The 25,927-nt window shown below is 44.1% G+C and overlaps 1 protein-coding gene and 1 pseudogene across 2 annotated transcripts in view; one reads left to right on the top strand and one right to left on the bottom strand.

Annotated features, from left to right (window-relative positions):
* The window catches only part of PARP8 (poly(ADP-ribose) polymerase family member 8), a 188,260-nt gene that overhangs the window by 61,739 nt on the left and 100,594 nt on the right, over positions 1-25,927 (bottom strand). For both annotated transcript variants that reach the window (XM_066614239.1, XM_066614240.1), the window contains exons 5-7: positions 25,303-25,373; positions 16,673-16,750; positions 2,175-2,269 (exon numbers count right to left, since the gene is read on the bottom strand). In XM_066614239.1, the coding sequence (XP_066470336.1) occupies positions 2,175-2,269; positions 16,673-16,750; positions 25,303-25,373 (244 nt within the window). The remainder of the gene's footprint in view (positions 1-2,174; positions 2,270-16,672; positions 16,751-25,302; positions 25,374-25,927) is intronic.
* Positions 25,515-25,631, top strand: LOC136643297 (5S ribosomal RNA; annotated as a pseudogene).

Raw genomic sequence — 25,927 nt, 5'->3', positions numbered from 1 at the left:
GACTAGTGCACTTCCAGAACACCAGTGCAGAGGTTGGTGCAACCCCGTGTGGCCAGTGGCAGCAAACGTAGCACCAGCTGACAAAGGTAAGTTGGAGGGGAGGGTGCAATGGGGTGTGAGAGGGAGAAATGGATTGAGAACTGGAGATGTGCTGGAGGTGGAAGTAGGTTGCATCCGGCACAGACAACACATTCCAGATGCTATCCCCTCCAATAGCAGTCAGCATACCTCCGTTCTCTCCTCAGATCTGTGCCAACTAAGTGCCCAATTCTATCCAATTTTCCAGTGCTGGTGCAGTTGTGCCAGTGGGGTGTGCACTGTATCCTGTGGTGGAGGGGCCATCACTAGGGCCTTCTCAAGGTCTGGGAACATGTGTTCCCTTACCATGGGTCTACCATGGGTCTACCCATGGTAAGACCCTGGGTATCTACCAGAGATACCAACTCTCTATCATGGAGAGTTGGATAGGACTGGGCCCTAAAGAGCTGGCACAGGTCTGAGGAGACCCATTGGCAAGTGGAGGTTTATGGGGAGGTAAGGGGAAACAAGAGAAAAGGATGCAGCGCAAGCTTCCTTGACATGGCTGCATGGGCAAGGGGGAAAGAATAGGACTGAGCTATTAGTATCCTTTCTGTGAATTTGCACAACCGCAACTGTCTCTGACTGTCATTTTCCGATGTGATTTTATTTCAGTGAATTTGTCAGAATTTCAACTTGTGAGTGGATCAACACAACTGCCAGATCCTGGGCCAGCCTGCAGATGAACTGGCAGCTGCAGTCTTATGAATCCATCCTTGGCTGAAAAAAAAGAGGCAACGTTTTATCATGCCTACATTTTGCCAGTGTTTCTGCATCCTTTGAAAGCTACTCAACAGGAGCTAGCTGGGGGGGGGGGGCTGAAGGTTTTAACCAACTGATGGCCCAATCCTCACAGGATCTTACACTGCTGGAACAAATGTGCCGGCAGCATAAGGGCCTTTTTGGTTGTTGCAAAACATTCCACTCACTGCTAGCAGAGGGCAGCCAAGTCCATGCGCCAAAGGGCACAGGTAAGTCCCCTGGCACAGATAAGTCAGTGTGAGAGCAGGAGGGAGGTGGGGAGAGCAGAATGGGGAGGGGGAGAAACAGAGACCTGGACAGGGAGGAGGTGGATTGAGGCCGGGAAGGGGGCAGTATCAGTGGCAGTGATGCCACTGATGTCCTATCCCCACTCCTGGCCTCAATCTGCTTTCCTGGGTCCACATGAACCTGCATCAGCTATGCAGGAGACTTTTCTGAGTCTAGATCTGCATTTTCAAGTGGACCCAGCAGGGCTGCAAGTGCCAACCTAAGGGCAAGGGAACAAATGCTCCCATGCCACAAGGAAGACAACTGCAGCTCAAAACCCCCTGTAGGATGCAGGATGCTCCCCATTGGTGTGGCTGCATCAGCACATCAGGAGTTAAGTAAGATTGAGATGCCCCTGTACAATCCTATGCCTGATTACTCAGAAGTCCCATAGTGTTCAGTGGGGCTGCCTTCAAGGTAAATGTGTATAAGATGAGCACCCTAAACTACAATCAACTGCTTATTTAGAACTCTGAACATTTCACTGTGACATTCAGGGAGGGGGGAGAGATGGTAAGTTTTGCAGGTGCCTCAATGTGCTGTGTAAGCATTCCCTCCCCCTTGCCTTCAGAACCATAGGGAAGGAGAGCAAAGCAGAGATGTCTCCTCTCACGCCCGGAGGTGAGAAGAGGTAAGGGGAAGGGGCCACTTTGGAGGTGAGGGGAAGGGACCGCTTACACAGCGTGTTGAGGTTCTTGCAGAATTTACTTTTTCCCTCACTCTGGCCACTGCTGTGCATTCGAAGTCTGGATGCCGTCAAAGACATTTAGCTGAGACACCAAGTCTTACCTTTCAGTATGTGCAGATTTAAAAACAATACATGCAGGCAAAAACAAGACTAAAAGAAAGTCCATTCAGTTTATTTTTCCTCTGTATATAAAGTTACCCCTTCATCAAACTACAGGGCATGCCCCTTGCTTATTCAGTAACAGAAATTCCCTGTAGAAGCCTATACTTACTCCATTTGAGATACGAGATTACAGCTGGCCCTCAGAGCTGATTGTATTAATTTTCTTTCCTCTTCTCAGCTACAGAACTATCTATAATTCACCCTCCAACATATATACCTGAGAGATACTGCATTCAGCCCATAGATCTCTCTCACTGCTGCCAAGTCAGCTTCCAACTGTGGGTGCTTGTGAAGTTCTCCATCATAACTAACCTGCAGGAGAAAAAAATATATATATGTTTATTGTATATATTGGGCTGGAGGTCTGGTCTAGAGGGTAGAGCCTCCATTTGCCTGAAGATAACATCCACAAGGTTGCCAGTTCGAGGCCACCGGCACCGTGCGACCTTGGAGCAGCTGACAAGCTGAAGCTGAGCCTATTCCATCTGCTCTGAGCGTGGGAGGATGGAGGCCAGAATGTGAAACCAGATCTGAGTGAAACATCTGGACTGTTGTGGTTCTTGGAAGATAGAACCTTCTTTCAATTGTAAAAATCCCTACGGGGATTTAATCAACCTGCCTATGAATAAAGTCTTGAATAAAGTCTTGAATAAAGACCAAGAAAGGCGGTATATAAATACCTGTATTATTATTATTATTATTATTATTATTATTATTATTATTATTATTATTATATCATAAAATAAGGTAGTAGTCCTCCTCTCACAATAACATTGCACAGTAAGTCTTTCTCCCCATTAACTTTATTTTCTGCTTACATGACTGGCCCAAAGATTAGTCACCATGTGGCAGAAACATATTCAAGAATATAAGAGACACATCACTGGATGGTCTATCCTATGACAAGACATACACCTTTTGGATGACAACAGGCAGGGTGGCATCAGGAAGTGGCCTGACTGAGCACCAGTCAAAGGACAATGCCCATCAAAGGGCCCATCAAATCAGGCCAACCCCTAAAACTCCAGCAGTAGCTGAGCCCAATGCCCCATGAGAGGGTGGTCAGTGGGCAATGCCATGTGGAGCCCAAATATAGAGTCTGGCTCCAGAGCCCCTGCAACTGGGTACCAACACTGCCAACAAGCAAGTCATGAAGAGAAGAACCCTCTCCTGAGGTTTCTTGTCAACAGCTGGTGCTCAGAGATATAATGCCTCTGAAGTCAGAGGTTGCATTTAAACATCATGGTGAATAGTCACTGATAGACATCCTAAGAACATAAGAAGAGTCCTGATGGATCAAGCCAAAGGTCCATCTAATCCAACCTCCTATATCTCACAGCAACCCACTAGATACCTCAAGGAGCAGTCAAGACAACAAGATCCCTGTATTCTTGTTGCCACTAACTTGCATCTGGTATTCCGAGGTAGCCTACTTCTAATACCAAATTCACCTTCCAAGAATTTAAGTAATCCTTTTGAAAAGCCACCTGAAGTCCTTGCTACATGAAAATAAATGATGTCAGTTAATTATGCAGTGTACAAACTTATGTAGTTTATTCTTTAAATATAATCAGCCTACCCGCTAGGCTAAAGGGGCACCTGCCCAGAGCCTATGCTTACAGAGGGCATCATGTGGCCAGCAGGGCCTCTGAGAGGAATTTTACCTGGGGGTACGAAGTTTCTTTTGGGGCCCTTTGCAAAGGGCGAGAGGTGAAACAGAGCGGGGGAGGTTGGTGACAGGAGAGTAGAATGGGGGCAGGAAGGAGCAAAACAGGAGGGGGGAGACAGCTGGAAAAGTCCTTGGAGCCTAGCTCTACGCACCCATCTGGTATCAACAGCTGGATACAGTAATACTAAAAACCAAAAACACTCTCTAAAAAAATTTTAAATATAGAAAATCATGGCAGAAAATTAGCATCATCATATTTAGACTCACACTAGAATGGAAAGTGTTCTGTGCATACCAAAACTTGCTTCTGCAGCAACTGTGTCCCCCAAAGCTGTGTCCCTGAGCTCCTATATATCCTTCATGGTAAGCAGATGAACAAGCCAAAGAGCTCATGTATCAGGCCAGTTTCCTCCCAGATTTGACACTGTGTTAAAGAGTGTCACATATGCATTCCTTGGCCCAGCATATATAGCTTGCCAGTAGCTGTAGCGAGCGGCACACTTGTGGTAGTGTCCCTAGTATCCCGTGTGAGCAACAAGTCTGAGCAGATAGGAAAATGTAAGTTCCCAGTAAATTTCTGGGCCCCCTCCTTTGGCTCCTGGGCCCCCTTTTTGACTCCGGGCCTGGGTACAAATTATCCCCTTTACCTCCTAAGCCCTGGTGGCCAGCTTACAAGGCACTACCATCCTAGCTTCCCAATCAAATCCTACAGTTTTATTTGTCCACAATTAGTGGGTGCAATCCCACTTGCACCTAGCTTAGGATGCCCTCCACAGCAACTTTCTAGATCAGGAGTAGCAAACATAAGGTCAATGGGGCAGACACAGCCCCCACAAAGATCTTTACTTGGGTCTTGGCCTCTCTCAGCACCACCACCAGCTTTTCTCAACTGCTGAGCTGTGCTGAGGTGTCACTGCTGATATACGGCTCTCCCATATCTTGAAAATATGATCAAGATTTGTATGAAAATATTTTTTTATACAAATTTTTTCTCATACAAATTTCATGAAAACATGATCAAGATTTCTCTTCTGTCATTTGCAGCTAATGAATTTTTATGTGAAGAAAAAGTGTTTATTACTGGTCATGATCTGCTTTATGACATCACTTCCTGCTTTATGACATCACTTCCGGCCCACAGCAGGCAACATGAATGCTATTTGGTCAGCTGTATGAAATGAGTCTGACACCTAGATCATGACAAAATAATAGGAGATTCAAACCTATCATTATCAAGCGACTACAAACTGCTTCCCTTTTTCCCTTGCTTTGCAGTTAACAATATTAATTTTATTTATAGAGGTTTTACACACAGAATTCAGGGTGAGGTTCCCTGAAGAATGGAAATGTACTGCAAAAGCAAATTGAGCCCGCCGTTCAGCTCTGCAACTGATGGATGTGGCTTCCATAATGACTTCTTCCAGTTGTTCCAGAGTTATGGTACGCAAGTAGCACACTGATTCAGATTGAAACCATACAATGAAGAGGAAAGCGGGCAAATGGGATCAGTTGGACAGAACAGGTATATTACAGTAACTAAAGAGGACCATCAGCTCAAAACTTCACCAAAGGAAGAGTCTTTTCTGCTATCAAAGCTCTTCACAATAATATCAGGAAGTGCTTCAGTAAAATCAGGCTGGTACCTCCTAAGTATTATGAAAGGAGAATCCTGACTTTGACATTTGGAAGGTCAAACCGTACAGTGCAGACAGCCAATGAGCGCCCAATGATAGAACATTCCGTTTAAAAGAATTTTCTTGGCATGCAATCCATTTCATTGAAATCAGCTCTGCACTGGGACTTTTTCTTTTTGACTGCTCTCATTTCCCTTCCATGCTGCAATCCCAGGTAGCACTGGCAAATGCCATTCAGCTCCCTTCAGAAGTCATTTTCACCTCGTCTGACACCATTAAAAATTAATTATAGCTCATTAGGCAGTCTCTTTGTTCTGGAAATGCAAACGGAAGGGCTTTGTAAAAAAATCTTGTATTCAGACAAAATGAAAAGAAAGGTGTGTGTGGGGGGGAACTATGCAAACATTATCTAGTCCATTTAAGTTGAATGAGAACTTACCGCAATATTAAGGTGGGTGCTTATGGAATCATTGTAACAGTCAGTAGTCAGCTGCATTCCTCAGTGTACTACGCTTTGGTTGACACCCCAGATAAAAAATCATGTTAAATCTGTCTCACCAATAGTTGTTTTGTTTTTTTTTTATTCTAAGTATATTGTATGCTGTATAAAGCAGAAGCGCGTATCATTTCAGGGGGCTGAGGTGCTCAGCTTCCAAATCCAAACATTAGAAATTACTTTCTAATTAAACATTTTCTATGCATTGCAAAGTGTTAGCTCCAGCTCTTGGACCAATGGTGTAGTGCTACAATTCATTTTAGACTGTTCCTCAGATGTTGCAAGCAGAGTAGTTACAACTGCCCTCCTGTGGCCTCATTGCACACTCTTCTGGAAACAGTACAACACTGCTAGTACACAGAAGGATGTGGTGACTTCCCACATGAGCAGGGGTGTCAAACAAAAGGCCTGCTAGCCAGATATGCCCCCCAGAAGCTTTTTATCTGGCCCTCATGATAACCGGGCTGTCCTAGTGTCACCATCAGCTGCTGATCTGCGAAGCGATGCCTTCACAGAAGCGGTGCTGCTTGTCATGAATATGTACAGTTTAGGCCTAGTAACATGTAAAGCCTGAACCAAGCTAAAACAGTAACACAGAAGTGGCTTGAAACCTAGCTGAAAGGAATTTACAACTCAATGGAAGGTGATTATGTAGCACCTAGGTAGCCAGAAAGACGCCCATCAAGGATGGAATGCAGCTGTAGATCTCCAGGGGGGAGGGAAGAGCTGAGAGGGCGAGCTTCCAGCCCCACTTCCGGAGGACAGGGTCTTTGTTCCTTGTCTCTTGGTGAGAGAGGTGGTGGGTGCACATCCTGCCCCGCCAGGACCATGTGGCCATAGGTAACTGGCCTGAGGATCTACAAAAGAAGCTGACCCAGGTGAGGGTTAGAGATTAATAGAGTTAGCCAGTTAGCTTTGATGTTTTATGCTGATATGTTTCCTAGAAGTTTTTATGCCTCTAGCATTTGCTGCCTTTTGTAACTTTTTGTAACCCTATGTACTTAATAAAGTAAAAACCCTTTTACCATGTTGGTTCATTGTCTGTTGGGGACAAAGGTTCAGAATCCTGCCTAGTCATTCAGCAACCTACCAAAAATCCTCATTGTGGACTAGTAACTTGAGGACTGAGACTTTAAGTAAAAAAAGTGCTCAGTGCCTACAAGGGTTATAGTTAAGCATAGAGGGTCTCAGTTTCCCTGGACTGAGGCACTGGCTCTTACAGGGTGGTGGCAGTACTACCGAACAGGGATCTTTGACGGCTCTAGGGTTCAGAACCAACAACTCTGAACACCCAAAACCCTGGGAGTGTGAGACCAAGTGTACGACACTGCTGAAATGGCAACCCATGTGACAATTGGGCACTCCCATATCTTGAAAATTTGATCAAAGTTTGCATATTTTCTCTTCTGCCGTTTGCAGTTAACAAGTTCCTAGGTGAGAACAAAGTGGTCATCATCAGCTTAATGATGTCATTCCTGCTTAACAACATCACTTCTGGCACGCAGCATGCCAGAATAGCATCACAATGTAGGCACCACGAATGCTATTTGACCTGCTGTTTGAAATGGGTTTGACACCCTATACATGAGATTCAACCGGAAGTGGGTATCATGGCATAGGAAGCAGCAACATCGTCATCACCCTCTTCCACATGACCTTTACAAAGTGGTGTGGGATGTTACTCCATAGTGGAATGACGCTTCCGGAGCCTATAAACTGTCCTTAAAACATAGTGATGGGTGGAGAAGGTGCCTGCACATGTACAGAAGGAAGGGATTATAAAATCACTGTCAATATAGAAATGTTTCTCCCTCTCCCTGTTCTGGACTATAAAAAGCAATGACTGCTGCTAACCTGGCATGGCAGACTGGAAAAAAATATGATTCATCCTCTCCTAATGACTTTACTATTATCACAAGCTCATCAACCAGACCAGAGGGAAATGTCAATGAATCTAAGAACCCATAAAATAAAGACTCCACTCAAGTCAATACAAAATAGATTTACACTAATGTAGTGTAAATGGGAAGAAAATGATCTCGTATCTCATTGAATAACACCGAAGTTGGATTCTGTCTTTTGGGATCTAGGTACAATTTTCCACTGTATCAGGCAGTCTACAGGCCCAATCCTATCTAACTTTCCAGCACTGGTAAGGGGACAAATGTTCCCTTACCTTGAGGATGCCTCAGTGACTGGGACGCAGCGCACATCCCATTGGCACACCTGCATCAGTGCTGAAAAGTTGGATAGGATTGGGACCTAAGCCCTTTACCAGAGTGTGGCATGTGTGGCACGAAGGTATCAAGGACTTGACATCACAAAGTAGGCTTGAAATCACCTGATCCGCACCTTGTTTGTAAGATAAAACTAATCAATGATAATTTCGCCTAACCAGCAGCATACCTGTAGAACAGGCACATCAGGGATACTTATATAGAAAAGACAACAGAGCTACTATAGACACTTGAAATTGGAAATGGAGAGATTCGAGTGTGGATTATGCCGGTCTGGTAATACTGAATATCTTCCAGTGCTCTGGGCATGCTTACAAGAGGCCAAAAAACATTCAGTTTAATTCCAGATCTGTTTCAGGTAACACAGCTGTACATTCCGGATCTGCAAAAGGGCAATGTGCAGACGTGCTCTGTATCCATGCCATGAATGGACTAGGCATATTTACACTACCACAGACTATCGTCTTGCCATTTTTAACTTCAACAAGCCAAACAACCTCTTTTCAATTCATTTCACTTCTATGGAAACAGTTCACCAATGCGAATGAAGGAACTAATCTTTAGAGCACATCACCAGCTTTCACTTCTTGATTTATGTTACAGCAAATTCCAGGATGGAAAGAGGGATCTGTTTGCTACATATCTCCTTGAAAGTGTCGTGCAACATCAGAATCCAATAGAAACCCATAATACTGAGACACACGGATTTCTGCTACACATTCTATGCAGGGCTGCCCTTGAAAAACATTTGGAAACTGTAACTGCTTCAAAGTGCAGCAGGCAGGAAGTTTTTGAGATGAACACATTACTCTCATCTCGTTCCACTTGCATTGACTTCCAGTTTGTTTCCAAGTACAATAAAAGGTGCTGTTGGTTATCTTTAAAGTAATAATTTTCTTGGATCCAACTATCCAGTCTAGCTACATGTTCTGAAAAAAAAACTCTGCTCCACATGCTGACATCTGCAGTTGGCATTCAGCTGCCAAGCACACAGGGTAGAGTCTTCTTGGTTGCCATTATCAGGCTTTGGAACTCTTTTCTCAGGGAGATCCATACTGCCGCTTCCTGATTTTCCAGGGTCTTGTGAAGATATGCTTGATCCAGGGAAGCCCCAGCAGCCACTGTGGACAACTCAATCTCTGGCACAAGTCCACATTGCTCCATGCAGGTAGATCATTAGGGACTGAGATTAGGAACTGTTTAGACTGTTGTCTTCTTGATGCTTTTAACTGGGTTTTTACTAAATTTTACTGGGAACCCAGGAAGGTGTTCAGGAATTGGCGTACACTGCCACTATCAATCCTGGCCTGATCCATTCTCCTCCCTGCCCCATCACCACCCTCATCCTCCTGACCTCCCACTAGCCCCTGGTATGAACTTACCTGCTTTGGCAGGTATCTGTGGGCCTGCCAGCATGTGGGCCTCCCTCCGGAAGGGTCCACTGTGCTCATTGCCAGAGGCTGCATTACGACAGCCATAAGGACAGTGGGCTGGATATCTGTTTAGTATAAGATTTCTAAAAGCCTTTATGCCAAAGTATTCCTAATGAGAGGGAACCTAATTCTATACTGGCAAATGCTAAAGGGGACTTGGGCAACTAAGAGTGTCCCCTAATCTAAGGGGAAACTGAAGAAAGAAATCTGTATTTCTATGCAGGAGGTCTGGTCTAGAGGGTAGAGCCTCCGTTAGCCCGAAGATAACATCAGAAGGTCGCTAGTTTGAGGACACCGGCAGCTCCCTGAATGGCTGAGAATGGTGAGACCTTGAAGCAGCTGACAAGCCGAGCTGAGTGATTCTACCTGCTCTTGGTGTGAGCAAGAACCGTCTTGGTTGCCCTCCATGTGAGAGATGGAGCTGCTTGCCAGCCTGCGTGGGAGAACTGAAGGCCAGAAGTGAGACCAACCAGGAAGATCCATTCTGAAATGTTGTTGGTTATTGAAAGAGAGAACCTCTATGATTGTAAAAATCCCCTTGAGGGATTTAGAAACACCTGCCTATGTAAACCGCCTTGAATAAAGTCAGAGGAATAAAATCAGAGGAGTAATCTGATGACCAGAAAGGTGGTATATAAATACCTAGTTATTATTTTATTATTTATGACTAACTGACAAGTGGCAAGTTGAAGTACAAGATTGTGCTTGCCTAAAAGCCCACAATCTAGGAGCTGAAAACTAACATTAAACATCTTTGTCCAGACAAGTGCAGACCTGTCGTGATTTTCAGAAAGTCTGCCTTTGTGAAAAGTGAAATACTGGAGGTGATAAAAGGCATTGCTTTCTTCTGCATGAAAGGAATGCTTTTGAAGAGATGAGCTGTTAAGTTAAACCAAGACATGATAAATATATATATATATTTTTGTTCTAGAAAAGAAAAGCATGTCTTCTGAAGAACTCTGCACAGGTGAATAGCAGGAGTAAAGAAATCCTTTTATCAAAGATCAAAGCCTGGTTTTCTCCTTCTTCACTGCCACTGCCTCATAATCCTTCCATTGCTCAAAGTCCTATCTACTCAGTTACAATCACCAAAAACACATGAACTACCCCTGACAGGTATGTTGGCGTTTTCCGAAAATTGTGATTTTTCTTTTTACAAAGCACTTATTATTATTATTATTATTATTATTATTATTATTATTATTATTCCTAAAATTTCAGAGAATTATTAGAAACAACAAAGGCTCTGCATTCCGATTTACAATTTGTAGGTGAAGACTTGATTACACTATGAGGAGAGGAAAGAATGAAAAGAATCAATTAAAATGAACAGAGAGCACACCATCAAGGATACAACCTTCCCTTAGATTCACAGTTTCAGTGACCCCAGTGATTACAACAGCCACTTCTTCATCATGAATTTGGCTAACAGTCTTGCACCCTCTGCAGGCCTGATGACAGTAACAGTTGAAAGACCCCTACCCCATTCTGGATGGGATCCCTGGCCTTTTCCTGATGATTTGTTCCTCAGTGGAGACAAAGGTCTCCATCCAAAAATATGTGTCTCTGAACCAAGATGTTCCTATTCCACCTTCTGCAGTGAGACTGAATTCACAGTCATATCAACAGCATGGTGGCACTTATGACAGTGAGGACCTGATGTGACTCCCCTCTCTTCTGCCTGGTAGGATCCACACAAACACTTGCTCCCTGAATTCTTCTTTCCGGCAAAATAAGAGGAAAATAAATCAAAGAGAAATCTTACAAGTCCGTTTTCAAGCCACAAGTCAAGGTTCGGTGTACTTTCATGGCTTACTACTAGTTGTGAGAATTATCCTTCAGTTTGCATCCTCTTGCCTGTTGCCCTTGTTTTGTTCTTCCTTCATCCCACAATCTTTTCAGAATGATGAATCTTGCTATAGCTCGGTTGCTATTTATTTTCCAAGTCTGAAATCTTGCTCTGTCTTCCTCCATCCTTCCGACTCTGCTTTCAAAATCCCATTTCTAAACCTGTCTGGTTGTCTTGCTCCTGAATGCTCCTTTCTATTGATCTCTTGTCTCTTCTCATGCCCCCTTTGCCTTCAAATACACGCTTTAGGTGTCTGAGCACATACAGACACCTCTAATATTTGTCCAACCAGCCCCAGCCAATTGTTCATCTTCTGCTAATTTATTTTCCTTGAGAAATGCTGGGTTGTTTTTTTTTCCAGTTCAGCATGCACTTTACTGCTATTTCTCTTAGTAGAATTCCTCCAAGATTTTTTTTAATCTAAAAAGTAATAACACAAACTCACATTACAAAGGAAACCCTATACAAGGTTGTACATGCTGTTCGTGAGTTAGCTGATGGCAGGGTCACACAGCTACATGACTAGCTCTTACATAAAAGGCAGGAGGCATAAGAGGCATAAAAGGCAGGAGGTCTGGTCTAGAGGGTTGAGCCTCCATTTGCCTGAAGATAACATCTGAAGGTCGCCAGTTCGAGGCCACCGGCACTGTGCGACCTTGAAGCAGCTGACAGGCTGAGCCGACTATTCCATCTGCTCTGAGTGTGGGAGGATGGAGACCAGAATGTGCGACCAGATCAAGAAAGAAACATCTGAATGTTGTGGTTTCTTGAAAGATAGAAACCTTCTTTCAAATTGTAAAAATCCCTACGGGGATTTAAATTGCCTGCCTATGTAAACCGCTTTGAATAAAGTCTAAGGAGAAATCTGAGGACCAAGAAAGGCGGTATAGAAATACCTGTATTATATTATTATTATTTATCCAGTGCCTTGGTCAAACTGGCTACTTTCTATGCTCTTTTGTATCCCTTTGTAGTATATATTACCTGTCCCTTCCTGTGCTCCTTCTTAGTTTATCAGTCTTTTTGGAAACACATATCTGTCCAAATGTATGTCCTTACATAATGAGATTTAATTTAACTGATAAACTATCCTACTGTTGTGCTACGTAATTCCATCTCAAAACTGGGTGTGGTTTCTTTGAAAATGTATGTATTTATTTACCTTTGTATCTTGCGGAAAATGACAATTAAAAGGAATGTCAATTTAAAATGTTAGTTAAAAAGAAAATGTCAATTAAAAAGGGACACCTGGACAGCTCCCAGCTGATTTTAATTTTAGTTATATTTCCACATAAGTGAGATAATTCACCCCCTCTTTTCAAAGCTGTCTATGTGCCTGGAGAGGATGGCAAAGAATGCAATCCTTTATAATCAGGTCTCTCCTAACCCTGGCCCATGGGCCAGATCAGGAATTTGGAAAAAGCCCCCCCGCCCCATGAACCATTAACTCTCATGAACCCCTAATATGAACCCCCTTACCATTTAGCCGCGTCGCTGCTTATTTTCCAAGCCGATTGCTGCATAGGGACACCATGGGCAGTCACATCTGCCCGGACATCCCGCTGCACAGCTTGTTAAGATGCTGGGCAATAGACGCGACTGCCCAGAGTGTCCCTGTGCAGCAATCAGCTTGGAAAATAAGCAGTGATGTGACGGAATGGTAAGCACCAGATGGGACAGGAAGGGCTTTTCTCGGACACAGCGATTTCCAGTTTGGAGACCACTCCTTTATACACTTCTCTGGAAGTATGACAAGTCATCCCTCTCAGTTTCCCCAGCTGCAGTGTGGGGATAATACGAGTAATACTCACCTTATAAGGTTATTGTAAGGATTACATTAAGATAATATAAGTGAAATATAGGTTATTCATTAAAAAATGCTAGAAAATGCTAAGTATTATTTACTACTAGTAGTAATGGTACTAATTCTGCTGCTGCTGTTGCTGCTGCTACATCATATTGTTTGCACTTCGTACATAGGGATTGGTTGTTTTTTGTTACCTAAGGTTTCTCTATCTACTTGCACTGACTGTTGATTAGGTAATACTTCTTTCTTTTTTCTGGGTTATAAAAACCAACCAACCAACCACCATTTATATACCGCTTTTCAACTAAAAGTTCACAAAGCGGTTAACAGAGAAAAATCAAATAACTAAATGGCTCCCTGTCCCAAAAGGGCTCACAATCTAAAAAGATGCAAAAAGAACACCAGCAGACAGCCACTAGAACAGACAGTGCTGGGGTGAGGTGGGCCAGTTACTCTCCCCCTGCTAAAAAAAAGAGGAGCACCCACTTGAAAAAGTGCCTCTTACCCAATTAGCAGGGGTTAAAAAATAAGGGGGTTCATGAGTGGCTTGATGAATGGCGCAAACTACTGGTAATGCTAGCACCTTCTTACCTTGCTTTTGAGCCTCCGGAGACATCTGGTCAATGTTAGTAGCAGAATGTTGAGTTAGATCGGACCTTTGGTCTGATTCAGCAAGATAGGTGTTATGCCCTTATGTAAGGTGAATGAAACGTAATACATCCAGGCAAAACACAGAGAAGGGAAGGTTACAGAGATGTACTGAAAATGTACCCATTCGGTGTAAAGGTGATGTTCTCCAAAGGGCAGCTCTTCCACATATTTCTTTTTCTTTCTTTTCCCTTAATGTCTCTACAAATTCACTGACATTTTGTTTCAAGCACATTTTACAAAGGACATAAAACTGGAAAAGCTAACTTCTGAGCACCAAAAAAGGCAAATTGAAGCAAGTGCCCTAATCAAACCTTTCATTGTTCTCACAAAAGACATAAGGACAGGGCAGCACTTTCATTCCTCTTTTGGAAGAGGATGTGTTAGTATTTTAAATTCCACTGAGAGAGCAGAAAAGAGGAAAGACAGCAAGAGAGAGGGAGATGCAGTCTTTCAAAGAAAATAATAATAATCAGCAAATCTCAAGGTGAATCAGACTTATATCAACCTAAAGCAGACTTTACTATTTTGGATTGAAAAAGTTATGTAACTGACTTTTTTTTTAGAACACTGAAATACAGTGGCATCCATTTTTAGCCAAACAAATTCACACAAACCTTGTCTTGCATATTATTTGCTAATGGCACAATCCTATATATGTTTACTCCGAAGTAAGTACCATTGTATCTATTGGGGCTTGCTTTCAGGTGAACATATCTAGGGCTGTAACCTATGACTGCAATTCTATGCACACTTTTCCTGGGATTAAATCCCATTAAGCACAATCAGATTTATTTCTGAGTTAGATCCTATAAGGAATAGTGCTGTAAGACACTTTTTTAGAAGTCAAGTTTGATTGGAATTAGTGGGATGTAGTTCCAGGAAATGTTCTAAAGATCAATACATGAAAGTCAGATTCACACTTTAAGATTTGTGTCAATGAGACACAGGAAAAGTAACATGTCTTTGTTGTATGAAATTTCCTATAAATTATTCCTCCCTTATGTAGGTGTGCTCAAGCCTTTAAGACTGTGTTTTTCAAACTCTCTGGGAGTTTGAAAACCACAGTAAGTCCTTGCAGGGGCGAGGAGGGAGGCAGCGGGGGCAGGGGGAAGGCAGCGACATGATCCCCAGGATCGCATAGCTCAGGGGAGCTGCAGGGACTGGGATGCACTCACCAGTCCCTGCAGCAGCCTGTTGGGGGTGCGAGGAGCCCTGCACGAGCATCTGCAGGGCTCCCCAGCCTGCAGAAAGTGAAAGTGAAGTGAACGCACTCCACTTCCGGTTTTGCGGAGGCGGAACATGATCTCTCCACTTTCACTTCTGAAGAGCTAGGCAGCCAAGCAGATGCTTGCACAGGGCTCCCTAGACCCTGGGAAGGCTGCAGCAGGGACTGGTGAGTGCATCCCAGTCCCTGCAGCCCACCTGAGTGACACAATACTGGGGAATCGTGTCGCTGCCTCCTCCCTGCTCCTTGCTGCCCCCGCCCCTTAAAGGGGCAGAGGCCAGGGCCTTCAGGCTGGGGCACTGCTACACCCCAGTTTGAATACCACTGCTTTAATGCCTGTGCCTTAAAAAGAAGGATTGGAAGCAGTCCTGATCAGATCTAATTTTGTCACAATAGGGGGCAATTCACACCATCAGTTTCACAAACCCACAAACACACTGCACAATCATGTTGTGTAGGATACAACCTGGGTATTCCCATGATCACCCAATGTTAATAAGTATTATTAGGACATACAGTGAAACTAATAGCATCCTGGTATTGCTCTGTATTTTCATGGGCCACAAATGAACCTATAGAATGACCCCAGAAATTCACAAGTGTAGATCTGTAAACAGCATTGTCACATGGCCACTGTGATAGTGCTACCAGGTTTCAAATGATCAGTGAAACCTCAATACTAAGGCTGATTTCATAGCACTAAGACCTCTGTATCAAGAAGTGATGTATAGGTTACAGCTCAGTCAACTGAAAGAGAGTCTCCTTCCTCTGGTACGTTCCGAACTAAAGGTATTTTTAGAACCATCCCAAATTAGATGCATCCTTCCAAGGGTGACCCCTGCCTCTCCACCACAAGTATCCCCCCCAAATTTACTGCCCCTGTGTGATTGCTCCCTAATGGATGAGGGCGCAGGATGAGCAAGTGACTGCAGGGGAGTGATGCGCAAGTGCAACCCCATGGAGAGGGAGAGGGAGAGATGTGCATCTGTCCCCACTTACCTTCACTTACATGGAGCTTAGCATATAGCCAAGCTCCACCACGCTGCTTCTGTTTCAAATGAACAAGAGTGGATTGAAAAAGAGACGCTGCATGCCAAGTTCATGTACGTGAAGGAAAGGGAAGGGGGGGGGTGAACTCTAAATCATGTCCACTTGCCTCCTCTGTGCTTTGTAAGCACAGGACAGGCATAGGGAGCCAACCTGGAGCCATGATAGCTGTTTTGCTTTCATTTCCCTCTAAACAAGGATGGAGGATGTTGCAATCCTCTTCCAATGCTCTCAGGCATGGTCCTCAGATTCTGCGGTGCCCACAAGAGCAGCAGGTAGGAAACAAGACAGGATAGGGGTTTGTTAGTTTGCTGCCTCTCCAACTTTGCTGGTCCGTTCAAGTAGTTTAAATGGGCAGGCCCAATCTTGCATCTTCCTAACTGAAGATGAAAAAAGAGTTTCAGAAGAGATTGCAAGTATGTGTACTCTTGAAGTAAATTGAAACTGTTTTCTACAGAATCATTTAGCTCAGTATTGACTACCCTGACTTAGAGCAAATTTCTTGAGTTTCAGAGAGAGTCACAGCCCTAGCTGAAGCCTCTGCATGCAAGCCCTGTGAAGTCCCACTGATCCATTGCCATTCCTCCCACGGATATTAAACTTTCAACTAAATAAATGTATAACTTCAGTGTTGAACTATCAACTATATGGATGATGGTTCTCTTACCTGCCCTCCATAATAAAACTCTTCTGAGTCATTGTCCCCTTCTGAATCTTCTTCAACCGCACTACTGTGCCTTGACTCCTGAATTTGAAAACAGGAAGAAGAGAGATGGACAGAATAAAATTGATGAATAATATCTGGTTTTACATTCCTACTTTTCAGTTAATAATTCTGAATGGAAGTACCACTCTGGTGAAGCGGAAGCTGCACCCATCGCCACAATGGCCTTCAAAGCCTACTGTGTAAGAATGGCACAGAACAGACCATGGGAAGGCCAGCAGGGTCTTAGCTAATGGAGCCATCAATCTACTTACAGCCCAGTCCACCCCATCCCTGCCAGACTATGCGATTCAGCAGTGCCAATGGAGTAAATTTTTTTTTACTTACCATCCCATAAGCTGCCTGACCACCAAGGGATGGTGTAAGTTTGAGGATAGTCAGGGGGTTTGTCCAGCTGGGGAAAGTGGAATAGGATCTTGGAGTGTCTGCCTGTCACTGAGATCTACCCCCTCTCACCCTTGAACCACTCCCAGTCCACCTAACTCCCAATCTCAGTCCTCCTCTGAACTGCCCTTGTTGCAACCTTATTCGGTCCAGCACAGCTTGGGTGAACTGCCAGCAGACCCACGGGGCCTCCAACCATATGAACTAGCAGTCCTACAATGGTGGCATGCCTTTTGCGGTGCCACATTTGAACTTATGGTTGAGGATCATGAGACCCACTGCTCTAAGTCCCCAATAGGATTGGGGCATTAGTCAGGTCAATGCCAGGCAAGCCAGTTTACCAATGACTATAAAAGTATTTATGGCAGTATTAAGAAAGGTCTGGGAAAGGAATGCCAAGCATAATTCAGGTTATCGCTGGGAACAGCAGTTGTGAACAGGGTTAGGAGGTGCCCCATCCAAATCTGAATTTGCTGCTGTGACAGCAGTGCCCTGAGAATTCTACCTAAATCCCCTTCATGGTGGGGAAAAAGTTGCTTCTTGTAACATCATACAACTCACTCAACAAGACCCTAGCAAACTGGTCCCCAAACTTTTTAGCACCAGGACCTACTTTTTAAAACAACCCTCTATTTGCACACACTGAAAAAGTTTACCAGACTTTTTTAAAAGGAGCTATAGAAAGAAATAATATTTTGATTGATTGATTGACTGATTGATAATCAGAGAAGAACCCTCACACATTTATCTCTATATTTACATATGCTTACAAAATGCAGGAACTCCGGTCCTTGCAGGGCAGTTATCAGGAAACTTGCAAATTGCATGAGCTGAGCTCTTTGCAGGTAATTAGCAGCTACAATATCAGATTTTTCAATAGCCTCACGGCTTGAGGCAATTAGATATTGAACTTTCCATCATCCTTTGGTGACTCACCAAAAATCAGTTTGAAACCACCAGTGGGTCCTGACCCACAGTTTGGGAACTGTGTTTAGCATGTTTAGCCTAGCATGTTTAGCCTAGCATAGCCAAACAATTGAGTAAATCAAGCACATTGACATTGTAAACATGGCTTATAATGTCAGTGGATTGCAGGCCTTGGGTACCTGATGTTTTTATATATACATCAATAATCTCCCTCTATATTGAAGAGATAACAATATGATATTAGATACAGATCTTCCAGTTGTCTGATTGTCTGCCTCACATTAACCTCTTGAGGAATCCTTCCAGCTAATAATGTCAAGCACGCAGACTACAAAGGTAGCTTAAGTAAATAGTGAAATGTAGCTATTCCAAGGAACACTTAAGGGTTGCCCCTAGCAACCATGTGGGTTTCCTATACACTGTAACCATGATTCAGAGTGACTCAACACTGATTCACAATTCAAGAGCTTAATGGGTATTTGGAGTGGAATTGGAGTGAGAGATTAGATGGGCAGAGGTGTCAGGTGAGGACAGCCCCAGAATAGAACCCAGGTTCTATTCAACACTACTCAATCCAGGTAACAGCATTTATTTCACAAATCAGATTGCTAATGATGAAGTTCAGAGTCACCCCACACTTAGCATGCTCCATCTGATTTACTTTTGGCAAGTGCTTAACTTTCATTCCACTATCTCTAATCATGTTCAACAGGCAACAACGGGAAGGACAAAGAAACCTCAGTGAGGAGATTTCTCATTTTTATTATCCCTGCTTCTATTTTTTCAAGAACTCAGAAACCACCTAGAACACTTTATTAGCCAATCCAACCATTTGGAACCTACAATTTCCCTTTTCAATTAGAGTGAAGGAACACCTTCATTCCAACTAATTTTGAAAGGAAGATTGTCTTGATTAAAAAAAAAAATGGCAGGGGACATGGTTGAAAAAAAGAGATACTCCAAAAACAGTTCCAAATGCTATAAAGCCTGTTTTCTGAATGTCTCTCTACTTGCTACTAGAAGCTAAGCACAACCACACAGTACAGAGCAGGACCTGAAAGTCACTCATAACTTCCAATTTCTTTTCACACTTATCTGCACAGAAAATTATAGCGAAACCTCTTCATGAATGCGTTATACTGTCCTACGCTTTAGTACAGGCCTGCACAACTGTTGATCCAGGAAGACAAACATCCTATCATCCACTTATTATATCTCTCTAGGTTCTCTGAAACACACACATCCATCCCAATTTTGTTGCTCCAGACAGCCAGCACAAATTGGAAATATATTAAGCCCCAAAAGGCTGTGTATGGCTTGCTGTGCTATACAGACCTGCTTTATCAACAAAAGATGCAATCCTAAATACGCTTTCCTGGGAAAGCCTTGCTGAACATAAAGGAATTTACTTTGGAGTAGACATACAGAGGATTGTGCTGTGAGCATATCAGGTGTCTGCCTGGTTAGTGCAACATGTACATTAACTTAAGCGCAGGCCAAGACTGTCAATCATATACTAAAGATCAGACAATCGACAATAAATGGTATGGGATAAAGTAAATCTATAGGGTTGATTTTCAATCTGCAGTGACAATTTTTGCAAGTCTCCAAATGAATGCAGAATTCACTGGATGGCTGAAACTATGAACATTATATATTGTGCTCACATCAACAGTGGCGGGCTGAATCCCATCTTCTTCAAAAAAAATCCAAAAAAAAGTAAGAGCTGACAAAGGCCATCAGAAAGAAAAATATCCTAATCTTTGAGTTCCACACCTAACAGGGAAGCTACTGTATTTTCACCCACAAATCAAATTTCCAAATAATCCATATAGGTGTGTCTGGAGGGAGGGGGTGAAAGATAGCACAGACAGAAGTCAAGCCAGGTAACTGAGTTTATATGTGATTAGAAGTCTCGTGGCACCAGACTGTCACGGGTGAGGATTTGGCAATAAGGGATCGCAAATGAGTAAATTCTCAGGAGAATTACAAGTTTGATGAAAGTATGAAGATGCTAGTGTCTTGGCTACACTGGTCCAGAAACTTTATTCCAATGAATGCACGAACCTTTAGAATCTTCTACACAGTCAGAATGTTGATCTAAATTCTCACAAGAGAAATCCTTGACCTCCACATAATTGTGCATGCTAGCAAAGAGCCACATGGCAAATATTTAGCATGAAAGAGGTTGCACATATGGGACATATACAGCCGTCTTCACTATTGCAACTACTGAAGAAACTGTAGATAATAGACTGCTGGCTTTCTGTACTGTGTTTCCAGTTTGATTGACAGAAGCCATATACTGTACTTCATGTGCTCACATTCATTGTGATCTGCAGCATGTCGATACTGTGAACCGACTCTTTATTAGGAGAAAATAAGAGGGACGGGAACTCACGCAGCCAGAACGACAAAAATCCAAGATGCGTACAATACCATGAAAACTCAGTTTTGACCTTATCCGCTCCATTGCTCTGTAGGGCTGCAGCCTAACAATTAGATTCTGGCACTGACAGGGTTTTCCAACCCTGCATACAATATATCCTGCACTCAAGAAGCTGCCTGCTTAACAATGCTCACCATCTATTTCTTTATGTGGATAAAACCTTGGCATTTGCCCCCATTTGGATAACCAGAAGTGCTGCAGAAATAAAGGGTGCAATCCAGCCCTTGACATTTGCGCCTCCTTCAGAGGAAGCCGGGCTGACACTCAGAGAAGTACCGGCCTGCGGAGGCCGACACAAGCCTTCATGCCGGCTTTCTCTGAGCGCCTTGCGTCGGCCTGGTTGACCAACGCAAGACTCTGAAGTAGGCAGAGGGGAGGTGTTCTGGGCCAGGGGAGGGCAGGTGGTGGGCGGCCCTGGAGGTGGGCAGGGAGCGGAAGGCGGGGCTGGGATCCGGCAGTGACGCCAGATCCCAATCCCGTTCCCAAGGAGAACAGAGCGACTCCAAGCCATTCCGCTCTCCTCGGACTTGTGCCACCTCAAGAGGTGGCACAAGTCCGAGGAGACCCATAGGGGCCAGCGGTCCTTACCTGGAGGTAAGGAGAAATGTTTCCCTTTGCCTCTGGCTGAGCCGCTTATGGCCCCTATCCTGCTCGGGATACAGCGCAAGCCACTTGGCTTGCCTGTTCCAGCACAAGATAGGATTGCGCCCAAAGTTACATAAATATGACATTGCACAGTGGACACATAGCAGGTAATTAGCAAGGCCATATCTCTGAAGTTTTGATAATGAGTGTACTACTGTAAGTACTAAAACATAGAATTTTCCCCTGCTAACTGGGATAAGAGGCTTCTTTTAAGTGGTGGTTTTCTGACATTTAGCAGGGGGAAAGCAACTGTTCTGATTCACTCCCACACAACATCTTTTCCCAGTGGCTGGTTGCTGGTATCTCTTCTGTGTTTCTTGAAATTATAAACCATTTTTTTCATTTATTTTGCTATGTAAACTGCTTTGTATATTTTTTTTCTGAAAAGCATTATGAAGATATTTGTACCAATTGATAATAATAATGCCAACTCCCCCATTTTCCTCTCTGAACTAACAATTTTTGATCTAAATTAGCCATTTTCAACCCTTTCCATCTCATGGCACAAGATGCTAAGATTGTCAAGCCACACCACTGGTTTTTTAAGGATATATTTTATCATTTCAAAAATGGGTATTAAGACATAGAAATAACGAACAAAATGCATTAGCACAAGTTTACATGGAATAACACACCCAATTCAAACAATAGATGACTAAAGAATGACACAGGTTCTACCCTCTCTCAAACTCCCCCAATGGCCCTACTAATAAATGACCCTCCCCCAAATTCCCATGCAGTGGTGTAGTGATGTCTTTTGCAGACCAGGGCAGTGACTCGCAGCCTCACACTCCAAGTACATAGATGTGGGATTAATTGGCAGTCACATGATGACAATACTGCCAATTACTGCTGGATTGCAACAATTTCACTTCTCTTTGAGAATGGAGAGAACTGAAAACACTGCCCTCCAAAGGAGGAGGAAAGGGGCATTATACCTTCCTCTTTCTTCCTCACCTCTCACTTCCTTGTACCACTTCCTTTTGCCTTTAGATCCTGATTGAAACACTAACGGCGCAATCCTGCCCTTCAGTTGGGCCAATGCAAGTCCCTTGTGCCAGCTGAGGAGGGTTGCAAATGTGCCGAAAAGCATGTTTGCGCCTCCTTGGGAGTAAGCTGCACTGGCACCCAGAGGTGTGCTGGCACCCGGAGACTGTTCCAGCCTTTGTAGCGGCTTCCGCGGCGAGGGCGACGCAAGGCTCTGGGGTGGATGGGGAGCAGGCGAGGAGAAGGTGGGAGGGAGGTATTACTGGGCGTGGAACGGTGGACAGTGGGCGGCCAGGTGGGGAGCGGGAGGTGGGGCTGCGATCCAGCATTTATGCTGGATCCCAACTCCCATTCCTGGAGAGGTTGGAGCGGCTTCAAGCTGCTCTACTCTCCTCTGACTTGTGCCAACTCAGGAACAAGTTTCCCCTTGCTTCTGGCTGAGTCATTTTGGGCCCTTATCCTGCGCTGGATGCAGTGCAAGCCTCTTGGCTTGCCTGTTCCAGGGCAGGGTAGGATTGCACCCCAAGAAGCAGTGGCATGAGGACAGTGGAGACAAGGAAGGAGGAGGAAGAAAGCAGCAGGGCATTCTGGACAGTACTCCCTTCCTTTCCTCCTCCTCCTGCTCACCACCGTTGCCTCTACCATCACTGCCTCTTAATGTTTCTAAGCGATCCTCGATTGGGATTGAAACACTAAGAGGCAGAGGCCACCATCTTGGATGGGCCTCACATGATGCTCCAGTGTGAAACCTGGGGTGTATTGCCCCCCACTCCCTGCTAGTTTTGTCACTGTTCCCGTGGCCTCCAGACCTCCAGACCATTCATGGCACACCAATGTGCCACAGCACAGCAGTTGAAAATCACTGCTCTAGACTATTACCACAGTCTTCATTCATGTCTTGCTCACAGGTCTGTAACTGAATGGAAATCAGCTGTGTAACTATGAAAGGTAAAAAAAAATTCTGCTAGAAATCACATTCCATTTGCCAGCAATTTTCACGGTTTATGATTTTAATCCAAGTTTTTACAGTTATCTTCATATTCAAGCTTTATGCAGCCATGTATATAAAGAGGAAAATCTTGCTGCCATTCACTGTTAAAGTACACATTTTTTGAAATACATTTTTTTTTTCCTGAAGACAAATAGCGATGCATTTTTATTTTCACTTTACACATGACTTTAAGATAGGGAGAAACAGGCTGCAACTATTTAGAGTTCCCATAAAGCAGGGAGTCTTCCAAACTGCAGCATCACCACAAATGACAGAATCATAAAATGAAAGATCATGCTGTGATCATAAGTGGAAATAACTGTTGCCCAATTCCCAGGGAAATGAATGCTAGTCGTAAATGTGAGCAAAATGCCTGGAGTATTGTTGTCTCTATGTTGATTGAGGTCAGAAATCTTCCATTTCTCAGGTCTTCAGATCTGGTTTCAAGGACTGGCTATGACGCAGAACCATCATGAAAGTATTAACTAACATCCCCCCCCAATCCCTGAACAAGGATGCTGTACAGATCCCAGTTCCCAGGACTTTAGATAAAATGGCTAGAATCAACAAAGTTCAGAGGAACCTTCAAGACTATGGAATGAGACTTTTGCTCAGCCGAAGACTATCTGCTATGTATGCTGAAGGTTCTGATTTTAATTCCTGGCATTTCCAGATAGAGCTATGGAAAACTGCTATCTAGGCCCTGGGGAAGCCACTGCCAGTCCATACTGAGCTAGCTGACCCACTGGTTTACTCTGCATAAGATACAAATTTATCCTAGATCTATTATTAGTGCTGATGAAAGGATATACAGATGGGAAGTCTTTATTCAAGGATTTGGCATCCACAGATTTGCCCCACCGCGAATGCCAAACCCCTGGATCACCGCCCCCCCCCCTCGTAGACCTTCCAGATATGACCAGAACCTTGTCTCATTTTTCATGGAAGAACCCCATGGTACCACAGCTGCTTTTAAACATTCTACCAAGTCTAATGGTGTTTGCACTGACTGGAGATCAATCTGTATTTATAAACTGGACACAAGGTCAGCCGAAGACCTCTTGCCACCTGAGCCAGTGTGCTGAATGTCCCCCTTTCCTGCTGGTGTGAGAGGCTCTGCTTCTCAGACACCCCAACCTGCTTCTCCCCCCCTCCTCTCCACTTCCACTTTGTTCCACTCTTTTTTCAAATCTGGAGAGCGGGAGGAGAAAGATCAGCGAAAGTGAAAAGGTGGACCCCTTGCCAGCCTGCTGCCTAAGCAAGCTGCTTCAGTTGACCTCATAGTTGTAGACTATCACCCCAATCCAATGACTTCCAATTCAAATGAAAGCACCGAACAACTTCTACACGCACAAAGTCATCCGATTGGTTTCCTTGGAAGGGGGAGCTACCTGTATTTATTCCATCAAACACTGTACAGTGCCATGGATCAAAGTCAATGTTTGCATAGCTTTTTTTGACCATGCTAACACAAAAAATGAAGGTCAGAGGAAATATTTCTTCCTAGTTCACTCTCTGCTATGATACTTTTCAGACATATCTGATCAGCATCCCACAGCTGCTGAAGACAGGGCCTTTTCAGCTGAAGTATCTAGGCTCTACAGCTTGCTCTTTTCCCCTTTTCCCCTTATCTGCAGGTAAGGTGCCTTTGCCCAATGGGTCTCCTTGGACTTGTGGTGGCACAAGTCCGAGGAGAGCAGAGCAGCTTGAAGCCGCTCCAAACTCCCTGGGAACGGGGATTGGGATCCAGCATAAGTGCTGGATTCCAGCCCTGCTTCCCGCTCCCTACCCATCCGCCTCCAGGACTACCCACCACCCACCCTCCCTGCCCAGGAACACCTCCCTCCCACCTCCTCACTGCCCACCCCAGAGCCTTGCATCGGCTCAGCTGGGCTGACTCAAGCCTTGCCAAGGAAACTGGCGCAGAGGCTTTCGTCAGCCTCCGCAGGCTGGTGCACCTCTGTACGCTGGCCCAGCTTACTCCCAAGGAAGAGCAAACATGCTTTATAGCACATTTGCAACCCTCCTGGACCAGCGCAAGGGACTTGCGCCAGCCCAAGTGAAGGGCAGGATTGCACCCAAAATGTCTGCGAGATGCCTTGGGGCCTTTGGGCTTAAAAGAGTTGTACAGAAATATTAACATAAAATCCATACATAAATAAACATTGTGCTAAGCAAGCAATACAATACCTCTCCATTTTCTCTCTGTAACTTTGATTTTATGGATAAACAACAGTTGACATCACTGGGTTTTCGCAATTCTACAAGAAAAAAAAAAAAGCCAAGAGGACATAAATTAACAGGTAAGGTCTAATGGGTAGAAGTCATATCCCTTTGTCATTGACAGCAAAATGTGTATTCCTTTGCAGTGGATAAATTTACTTGGATTTAAATGAAAATCATATAGCAACTGTTACCCTGCACATGCCTGATCTCGTCTGATCTCAGAAGCTAAGCAGGGTCAGGTCTGGTTAGTACTTGGATGGGAGACCATCTGGGAATACCAGGTGCTGCAGGCTTATACCATAGTCTTTCGAGACTGAAGGTTGCCAACCAAATAAAAATCAAAATGAACTAAAAGTGTATTTGACCAGTTCTGCCCAGCCCACAGGTGTACATATTTGATCCCTGTTGCATATACGCAATGTTGGGCAGAAGTGGCTTGATGTGAGGTTCAACAAGAGGGGAGGAGGAAGGATGATTATATATAAGGCTAGACATCCATGCCTGAAGAAACAGGCTGAAGTGTGAAAGAGAGTACAGATGGAGCGGCTTTGGTTCAATTCCTTCCTTCACTGTTGAGCAGAGGCTGGCA

The sequence above is a fragment of the Tiliqua scincoides genome, chromosome 2 (assembly GCF_035046505.1).
Source record: "Tiliqua scincoides isolate rTilSci1 chromosome 2, rTilSci1.hap2, whole genome shotgun sequence".
NCBI lineage: Eukaryota > Metazoa > Chordata > Lepidosauria > Squamata > Scincidae > Tiliqua > Tiliqua scincoides.
The sequence above is the reverse complement of the archived record's forward strand: the minus strand, read 5'-3'. Positions and strand labels throughout refer to the sequence as shown.